Source organism: Panthera pardus, unplaced genomic scaffold, assembly GCF_024362965.1.
Source record: "Panthera pardus isolate Hobbes unplaced genomic scaffold, ASM2436296v1 HiC_scaffold_10, whole genome shotgun sequence".
In the NCBI taxonomy this organism is placed as follows: Eukaryota; Metazoa; Chordata; class Mammalia; order Carnivora; family Felidae; genus Panthera; species Panthera pardus.
The window spans coordinates 3,664,319-3,674,687 of NW_026526655.1; the positions used below are offsets into that span (position 1 = coordinate 3,664,319).

The 10,369-nt window shown below is 49.6% G+C and overlaps 1 protein-coding gene across 1 annotated transcript in view; it reads left to right on the forward strand.

Annotated features, from left to right (window-relative positions):
• Positions 1-5,212, forward strand: part of COL6A3 (collagen type VI alpha 3 chain) — an 80,646-nt gene extending 75,434 nt beyond the window's left edge. Inside the window, exons 43-44 of the mRNA XM_053903333.1 lie at positions 3,678-3,842; positions 4,501-5,212. Of these exons, the coding sequence (XP_053759308.1) occupies positions 3,678-3,842; positions 4,501-4,541 (206 nt within the window). The 3' untranslated portion in view covers positions 4,542-5,212. The remainder of the gene's footprint in view (positions 1-3,677; positions 3,843-4,500) is intronic.
• Positions 5,213-10,369: the final 5,157 nt, after the last annotated feature.

The following is a 10,369-nucleotide window of genomic DNA, read 5'->3' on the forward strand; positions in this document are numbered from 1 at the left end:
AAAAAAGAGAGACAGTGAATCGCTTTATTAAGTAACTTTTAAAAATATATTCACTGTATTCTTACTCAGTAGCTGCATCTAAATATCAATTACTATGCATACTATAAATTATCTCTCCAAAGATGTTTTTTTCTAGGCAGTGGAGGCAAAGTTAAGTTTAAAAACTGGTTTTTATAGGTAGTTGTGAGTACAGTTTAATTTCTCTTATTTTTCGCAGTACCAGTTAATTAGAAACACGGTTTGTATTTACAAAGATGTGCCCCTTTCTGCGTATTAAAGGTTAGATACTTTTCCTTGCCTTTTTTTTTTAACCTCCATGAATAAAAGATTCACTGGGGTTTGTTACAAGGAACTGTATTTTGTTACAGCGTAGCACTTTGGATTTAGAACACATGGTGACCAGTGTTGGAACTCATGAACCGTGAGATCATGACCTGAGCTGGAACCAAGAGTTGGATGCTTAACCGACTGAGCCACCCAGGTGCCCCAAAGCTGATAACTTTTAAATGCTACTCATAGACACTATAGAAATCTCAAATTGGGGGCGCCTGGGTGGCTCAGTCAGTTAAGTGTCCGACTCCGGCTCAGGTCATGATCTCGCGGTTCGTGGGTTTGAGCCCCGCGTCGGGCTCTGTGCTGACAGCTCGGAGCCTGGAGCCCGCTTCGGATTCTGTGTCTCTCTCTCTGTCTGCCCCTCCCCTGCTCATGCTCTGTCTCTCTCTCTGTCTCAAAAATAAATAAAACATTAAAAAAAATTTTAGAAATCTCAAACTATAAAAAAGGCAAGATTTTCAGTTGAACCCTTTATGTTTTTCAAAGAGTAATATCTCTTTCTAATTATAAAATCATAGATATTCATTGTGGAGAATCCAGAACTTATAAAAAAAACCTAAGAAAATACGACTCCCATAGGTGAAGCATTGATGACCGCTGTTAATGACCCCATGCATAGCCCTCCTAATTTTTCAAACGAATAGAACGCGTGGGCATGCACACACACATGTGCACACACACACGTACACATGCACACGTCTTTCATGTTTCTTAGGGCACCTTCCACCCCGTGGTTGGTGTTCTAAGACTCCTAGGTTGGCTCCCGTGGCTTCTGTGAACTGGTGGGATTCCCTGGCAGGGTTTTCCAGATGCCCTTGCCTCAGTTTCCTCTTGTATTTGGATGGTCACTGGTGCCCATTGACCAGTTCATATTTCACCGGCAAGTGTCACCAGAGAGTGATCTGAATCCACAACCCTTCAGGTCTGCCTTTTCAGATGGAACCTATTACGTGGTTATTCTCGGCAAAAGTGAATCAGGAAAGGTTATTGAAAGTGTTGCTCCCTATTGGCCTTCAGGCTCCTGTTGGGTTCTCAACATAAGGAGGAGAAAATTAGTGAGTATGCAGCCTGACCTTCCTGTCACATCAGAGGGGACTCCGGGCTTCTTTCAGGCTTGTGCCCAAAGGGCACACTCATTTTGGAGTGAAAACCTGGACAACTGTTGTGTCCAAACACTTGCTCTGGGGAAAAGCTCAGTGAGGTCCATCTAAGCGACACCTCTTTGGACAATAAGACATTTTTAGTTTTGTGTCTTTAAAATGGTTGTTTTAGCACGGACACAGCTAAGTCCCGTCTACATGGCATGTCTCAGAAGTCAGGATGATGAGAATGAAAACTACAAGGCTTCTTAGGACAAAACCTTTCATTTCCATGCTTTAAGAGGGAAGAATCCCACGTTTTTGTCTTCCAACAGGGCAGGGCCCTCATTAAATGTATTTCTCTTGGTCTACCAAATATCTGTGTGCCCACGGTGCCAGCGCCCCTATGTCATGCTGGTAAAGCTACAGGGTCTTAGCAGCGACTGTCACTGGCGTAAAGGTTGTGGAATTGCAGGAGTGATAGTTTGGTGATGAACCATTCCGATGAAAACCCTAGGAGGCTGGAGAAGCCAACCAGTCAGGGAACAGAGTGTCCTTCTGCAGGGCGGCCCCTGGGCTGTGTGGCTTCAGGTCTGGGGAGACTTCCCGTGTCTGCTTCAGAAGAGCACGGGGGAACGGGAACAGAATAGCTAAACAGAGGTGGCCAGGACTGATGGCACGTGGAACAAATTAGATGGAACAGACGTGAGCCGTGTGGGGGATGCTCAGGGGAAGAAGGAAGGGGGACGGGTCAACCATTTGGCCCAAGCCTCACACTCAAAGGGGAACCCACTGGCAAATGAGGGATAAATTTTGGTGGTTGAAATACTCTTGCTTTGCTCACTTCCCCGCAAGACATTTCTTGAAAGCCAGGCATTTTCCTTTGGTGGTAGGCACATTTGGGAGGAAGAAAGTTGTTTTTGTAATTGTCGTCATTTTCTTCTGGCTTCGTTGGGTCTTCCAAGGCTCTTGGTAGGGCCACTGGCTTTCTGGGCCCTTGAGAGGGTCTGCAACTAGGAGAGACTGTGGAGCCACCAGTCTGTGCCTAGGTGATGGCCTCCTCCATGTCCCCAGGGAATGTTTTGGGCCAGTTCTGAGCCTAAATCCTGTGTACCTGAGTCTGGTCCATAACGGTTGACCCAAGCTTTGGTTCTTTACCTGAAGATTTAGGTTTTCCTTTCACTTCTTGGTGCAATCAGACCTGCACGTGCTCACCAGCTCTGCAGCTGTGAGCAACCCACGGGGTGGGGACGTCAGCCCTGCGTGGGGAGGGCCCGGTGACTCAGGCGTGTTGGCTACTCCCGTAAACATGTAGCACTGTCCCCTCCAGGGAGTTTTATAGAAGGAAGGATTACGTTTTTCAAACTTACAGAAGATGGTTGACATTAATGCTCCTCTTTCCCAGCATGACCTGGAGTTTGCCAGAAGACTCTGTAAACAGATGTTTTCCTGTGGAAGGGCTGTAAACTTTTCTTTGCAGGCGTTGTGCAATGGCTCTGACGTCGCCATTACTTTGCAGCTGGGCCACACCAGAAGTAGGCATTGAAAACATAAACTTCCTTAACGGGACAAAGAATGCCTCCGTGTCTTCAAAACAGCTTTGCGATGTGACATTTTTGCCATCGTGCATTTTACAGCAGCGGTCGCACTTTGCTTTGCTTGTTTAATTTGGCTGCTCTCGAAGGCTGCCAGCTACACACACACACACACACACATACACACACACACACGCACGCACGCACGGGCATACGTGCACATACACTCAGAAAGATGTTTCTTTTCCACGTTGACTTTTATTTCCCCTCCACTCGTCTCGTAGCGAGATATACAGCCTTCTGTTTGAACTAGAATCTGACCAAACTTACTTGCCATTTGGCCGAGGAGTAGAAAGTGCCATAGTTTTAAGATGTAGTTTCTTAGCTGGGGCTTTAGTATTGAAGGAATTGGACAGTAAATGGGCCCGTGATTGGAAAAGGGGAAACAGTTCATTCCATCTGAAATTATCCAGTAACGATGGCTTGCATTTGGGGTCCGAGTAAAATTGGCGAGGTCCTTTCATCGAGGCGACTGCATTATTGCTGTGGGTGAGATTCATGTGCGTCCGACAGCCAGAAGGTGGAGGCGTGGGGAGGGTGACAGGTTTCCCTTCTCAAAACTCTCCTGTTTGCCTGGCCAGCCTTGTGGTAAGACCTTCAGCCCCTCACGCTGGGAGCAGAGTCCTTAGCATGTCCTAAATGATGCTCTGTTCTCATCCCGTTATTAAAGATATATGTAAGCTACCCAAAGAAGAAGGGACTTGCAGGAAATTCATACTAAAATGGTACTACGACGCGGACACCAAAAGCTGTGCGAGATTCTGGTACGGAGGTTGCGGTGGCAACGAGAACAGATTTAATTCACAGAAAGAATGTGAAAAGGTTTGCGCTCCCGGTAAGTGATTGCTTGTTCTTTTTGCGTTTGTGGCTTTTGCAAATCAGACAAGAGGTCCGGGCCGAGGATTCACCTTTTTTAAGATACAAGAATTACAATGATTATGGTGGATAGGACAAAGGGGGTACGTTGTATCTTTAGATACGGAAGATGCTCAAATAGAACACGTGAAATTAATTTTCTGAATTATTGCTATTTCCTAAAAACATTTTTGTGTACTTGGGTTTTTGCCCATGAAGAAACACAAGACCAAACTATTCTTTCCTGTTCATCTTTAAATAATTTTGCTTCGTCTTTATACTGATGTGGACACTGGGGCCACCCAGTATCTCCGTTACGTTGGGCAACTCGACTGCTAACACAGAAAAAACAGCTTCTCCGGGTGCCCGGCTGGTGCCAGAATGGGAAAGTACAGGGTGCCCAGGGGCCTGGCTGGTGATGCAAGGCAGCCGATGGGCTCAGATTCCACACGCAGACCCAGATCCCAGGCCAGGGAGTGCCAGGGGCGCCGTTAAAGGCACTGAGCGGGGAAGAAAGACTGGGGAGGAAAACTAGAAGCCGTGGGATCGTTTTTGTGTCCTTTTGGGTCAGTGATGTGGCTTTTTTCCCTCCTCTTCTCTCCCACCCTCACCGGCCCGCCCCCTGCATCAACGCTCAGCGCTCGTCAACCCCGGAGTCATGGCTGCCATGGGGACCTAAGCGTGGCCGACCAGCACCACATACCTCTTGAAGAAGGAGGCAGCCATTTCCGAGTCGTCTCTGTAGAAGCTCTGGGTGTAGACATCCTTGCACTGTTCCATTTCCCGCTTTGATGTACGTTCGAACTTGGGACGAACCGTTCTGCCGCATGACCTATCAATATGGTGCTAAATGTGTCTGTGGACCCAACGCTCTCTGTCTCCAGGCAGTTATATCGTATACTTTGAACCTTGTGTAATAGTTATCCACTGCTGGTGTTTATGTGGACATGTCTGTAAGCTCAGAACCCCGCTGGAGTTTCACGCTGTGCCTGTGTCGGGCAAGTGTAAGATCTAGAACGGAACTCCAGATTTCACTGCTACTCTGTATACTTCCGCTTGGTTCATTTCTTCCCTCTTGCTTCATGAGCATGACTTAATGAGCATGCTTAAAGGGCATGACTTTAGATGGAAAGCCTGTGTACGGTGAAGAAATACGATTCCAACTTTCTAATCTCCCCCCCAATTTCCTAGATTAGATGTCAAGCTAATTTTCTTTTCCTAAAGCCTCTAACAAACGACCTAGTTAGAAGGAAGCAAATTCCCTGAATCTTGGTGCACTGTTGTGGGACCAATGCCTTCATTAAAGAATGAAGAAAGTCATAATAGAGAATATTTTTGGCATTCCTCTAATGTTGTGTGGTTTTTTTTTTTTTTTTATGCAGGGTGGGGGGGGGTGGGGAGGGGGTTTAATTTTAATTTTAAAGATTTTAGGAAATTTATACAAAGAAACTTTTTAATAAAGTATATTGAAAGTGTTGTGGGCTTGGTGTCATTGGCCTTCTGGTTTTCTGTAGCACTTACTGTCACAGTGACCCCGGGCCGGGGAAAGGGGGCCCAGCCCAGGCCCGTGCACCCTGTGTTTGCAGTGGGGCATCAAGACTGCCCTGTCACCAAGTGTGGGGACACCGGGGGCTCAGCCCACTGGCACTGCAGTGCTCTGGGACCCGGTGGATCACCTTCCCTGCTTAGGTCCCCTTTCTGGAGTCTGTGATCTTTTGCAGCCAGGCTGACATTTATCCTCTGTTCTGACTTCTGGCGAGACCCAGAGCCATGGCCTCCTTCCCTGCCTGTTCTTTTTATTTATTTATTTTTTAATTTTAAGTTTGTTTGTTTACTTATGTATTTGTTTCTGAGAGAGGCAGAGAGAGTGAGCGGGCAGGGGCAGAGAGAGAGAGAGAGAGAGAGAGAGCATCCCAAGCAGGCTCCACACTGCCAGCATGGAGCCCGATGCGGGGCTAGAACTCACAAACCGTGAGACCATGACCTGAGCCGAAACCAAGAGTTGGATGCTTAATTGACTGAGCCACACAGGTGCCCTCCTGCCACCTCTTTAAAGTGACTGTTTCTGGAGTCTCAGTTTGCTCTCACCCCACAATGACTGAGAGATGGGACACAGTTGGTCAGGACGACTCATTTCTGGTCTCAAAGACAAAACCTAAGCTTTTTTTCCCTTAAAGACCTTTTTCTCCCGTCTTCAGAAAGAACACAAGACCCAAATAAATACATATTTCGGGGGCACCTGAAACCCGCTTAGGAGAGACACTGGATTCCTTTGCCAAAACACATCTGCTCTGACAAGTGCTCCTGACAGATGGCAGGGCCCGTGGGCATGGGCCGAGCTGCTTTGTGTGAGACCAGGGATGACCCTGTCACTTAATCCACGGAGAGGAACGGGAGGTCAGAGAGTGTGCAAAGTTCCCTGCGAGCCACTCCCTGTGACTTCCAGCCGGGTCTTTGGGTGACATCTTTAAATTCTCAAAATACGCTCCGAGTGGCCCCATCTGCCTAGAAACTGGTGGAAGAAGTGAGCTGTGTGCCCGTATCGGGGTGGTGGACACGTAGAAGCAGAAGGAAGGGGGTGGGCAGAGGAGACCTCTGTTGGGAATTTGCAGGAATTTGAGGGAGGACTCAAGACTTCACAGGACATCCGGGCTGTGAGTTTACCTGCCTTCTTTGGGACTGAGAGGGCCCGGATGGACACCAGGGCAGCTTCAAGGGAACCAAGAAGCTTTGGGAAGCCCTCGGACACTCTCAGAGTCGGGGCATCCCCCGACACCTCTACTCGCGTCCTGTGCAGAAGCCCCGTGGGGTTCCTCGCATGCGAGCAATGCACCACACCAACCCTCCCCCCCCACGGGCCCTCTCTGCCCTCTAGGTCATGCTGACTCCCCCTGCCATCTTTAAGGACCCCTTTTTAGGATAAGGCCATCCCAGGGGACTTCGAAGGAGCTCCCTTCACATGGATATTCAACCCGGGTGGGAAATGTGCATTCTGTGACTTTCTCGGGAACAGCTGCCCCCAAAGTCCCCAACCTTAGAGGAAGAGCCCCCCCCCTTCCCTATAAATAGGCCCATGTGCCTCCCCTCGGGCTGCGTGTATTGGTCAAGTTTGTACCATCGGAGCAAAGAAATATTTGCAGTGGGGCCAGGGAGAGGGGGCATCGCAAGTGCAGCGGATGGAACGTAAGCCATGAAACGGTCTGTGATCGCTCGCTGGGGCCCCCGCACACTGGGCGGCTGACACAACAGAGATTTATTCTCTCACAGCCCTGGAGGCTGGATGTCCCAAATCAAGGAGATGGCAGGGCCACACTACCCCTGAAATCTGTAGGAAATCCTTTCTTCTTCCTACTTTCTGGTGACCTCCTGGCTTGCAGCTGTGTTGCTCTGGTCTCTGCCTCTGTCTGCACGGGCCGTCTTCTCCTAAGGACACCGGTCAGATGGGATTAGGGGCCCACCCTACCATGGTATGACTCACCTTAACTTATTATGGCTGCCGTGACCCTATTTCCAAATATCCTGAGGCACTGGGGGTTGGAGTCCTGGCATATCTTTTGGGGGGAAGGGAGTAGAGAGTGCACGACTGAACCCATAACACAGCACCAGCCTTTCCTGTACCTGCTCCCAACCTGCTTGCTCCAGGATATATCTAGCCCTCCAGTGAGGGCTTTCCGCTGAATCCGATCACTTCCTTTAAAAACACATTTTTTTAAATGTTTTATTTATTTTTGAGAGACAGAGAGACAGAGCATGAGAGGGGAGAGGAGCAGAGGGAGAGGGAGACACAGAATCTGAAGCAGGCTCCAGACTCTGAGCTGCCAGCACAGAGCCCGATGCGGGGCTTGAACTCACGAACTGAACCGTGAGATCATGACCCGAGCTGAAGTTGGATGCTCAACCGACTGAGCCACCCAGGCACCCCTGAATCCTATCACTTTCTAGTCGCTTTTGGTTATGGAAACCACCGCTACTGGATCTTAAGGCTGGGTCCCATCCTTTTTAAAACTTAAAGAATATGAGTGGGGAGGGGCAGACACAGAATCCGAAGCAGGCTCCAGGCTCCAAGCTGTCAGCACAGAGCCCTACTCGAGGCTCGAACCCATGAACCATGAGATAATTACCTGAGCCGAAGTCAGAGGCTTAACCGACTGAGCCACCCGAGGCGCTCCAAGACTTAAATATACACTTCACAGCCTTTCGCTGTGAACCCCGCACAGGCTGGATTCACCGCCCTGCGTGGAGTCAGGGTGGAGAAGCCTGTGGCTTATTCTCTTCCCCCATTCGTCTTTGTAGCCAGGCCTGTGGGGTTCTGTGCTGCAGCGCCCTCCTGGCTCCCGGGGCGAGGCTGGCCCTGGCTCCCTGCTGCTGCCCTGCTAACCCGCCCTGCCCTGCCCTGCCCCGGCTTCCCTCTGAGTCAGGGTCCCCAGTCTGGCTTCTTGAGGCACATATTGGTTCTCTGGAGGAAACTGGGGGCCTACTTTGGGCAGCGTGGCTTCCTGCCACCCTAGGAAGTGAGTCCCTTCCCTTCCCCGTGGAAGGTGAAAGAAGCAAGCACTGCTTTGCCCTCTCAGGGCCACCATGACCTTGTCCCATCTATCTTGTTCTATCTCAGCAGTGACTCGGGGGCAGTGTGCTTTGAGCTGGGCCCTTGACCAAGTCTGAGAGAGCAGGATCTAGCAGGTAGGTAATACCTGTCTTGTGGGAACGCAATGAGCAGAGAATTCTGGGCCCTGGCCCCCTTTGCGACGGGCTGAATACTGCACTCCCCCCTTCTTGGCCTTAGGGGCATCTAGAAAGAAGACTTGAACCCAAGACACTGGAGAGAAGCTTCTCACACATTCCATGGCTTACGCCATACAAGTGCCCTTTAACAAGCTGCCTCTGCCCACCTCCAGCAGCTGCCTCACGTCTCCGCCTCCTCTTCCCTCACCCAGATGCTTATAGCCCTTTGTGCCCACAGTGGTGCTGGCCCCCCCCTGCCCCCCGGCATGGGCACTTCGCCTGGGAAAGCAAAACCCCAAGAGATGGGGAATGGTGGACATTGTGCTTCCTGCGCTGTTCCCAGGACGTCTATTTAGCCCCCACAAAAAAAAAAAAAAAAAAAAATCAACTTTATGAGGCATCTGGGTGGCTCAGTCAGTTAGGCATCCAACTTCAGCTCAGGCCATGATCTTGTGGTTCATGAGTTTGAGTCCCGCGTCGGGCTCTGTGCTGACAGCTCAAAGCCTGGGCCCTGCTTCGGATTCTGTGTCTCCCTCTCTCTCTATTTTCCCCCGCTGGCGCTCTGTCTCTCTCTCTCTCAAAAACAAATAAGGTTTCAAAAAATAAAAAAAAATCAACTTTGCATACAAGAAAATGCATCCATTTATGCATATTGTTTGCTGAGTTTTGACAGATGTTCCCATGGTATCCCACCCATACTCACGATGTGTAACATTTCCCTGTGTGCAACTTTGCTCCCAGTAAATTTCCATGTGGAAATTTATCCCAAGGAAGCAATCAGGTGCACACAAATTTTGTCCAAGGGTATTCCATGCAGCATTATTTGCGATGACAAAAATGAATTTGAGGCCATCAAAATGCGTAACGAGAGGGGGATGCTGAAATTCATCATGCTTTGCTGACAACAGAAAAGGAAAAGTAACCATTAAATAGGTCATAATGTTGGTAAGTGGCCCAGGCCGCTAATCAGTTGCAATTTATGATAGAATATTAAAAAATGATACAAATCTGTATATTTAATGCAATAATAGCACACACACACACACATACACATGCACACACACAAATATATGTTTCTTTCTAACAAAGGGAAAATATATTAAATAAGCAAATGCGGCAAAATTTTCCTGGCCAGCTACTGCGCTGTCCCTTCCCTCACATCCAGACCCTAATCTTCTAGCTGTTTCTCACCCCCATATGAATTACAAGATAGAGCCGAGCAGTCCTCAATGGGCTCAGCCACACCAGATTTCCCATTTTAGCACAAATATCTCCTTTCTAGATGATTCTGTTTTGTTCAACCAACACTTGGTTACGTTCATTCATCTTACAGACACTGAGCACATCGTGTGTGTCCCTGGGGGTTCACGTTCTCATGGCGGGAGACAGACAAGAGTGGAAAGTGGGACAAGAAGTGAATGCCAGCCAGGCTGCTATGGGAGCTGGCCCTGCTGGGGCGGGGGGGCCACCCAATTCCGGCAGGGAGACCTGGGGGCCTGGCTGGGGAGTCCGCTGTGACGGAACACTTGGGGATGTTGAGGGAGGCGGCCAGGTGGCTAACTGAGGAGGGTTCTGGGAAGAGGGGACCGCAGAGCACAGAGTCCTCCTCTCAAGCAGAAGGAGGACCACTGGGGAAGACCGTGGCAGGGCTGCGGCGAGGCAGGGGAGGGCTGGAAGGCACGCCGGTGGCCCCATAAGCCCGCTGGCCTATACTCTGTGCCACAGGAGGTGCCACTCAGCAGCCCCATCAAGGGGCCTGCGTGCTCTGCTATGAATTTTAAAGGG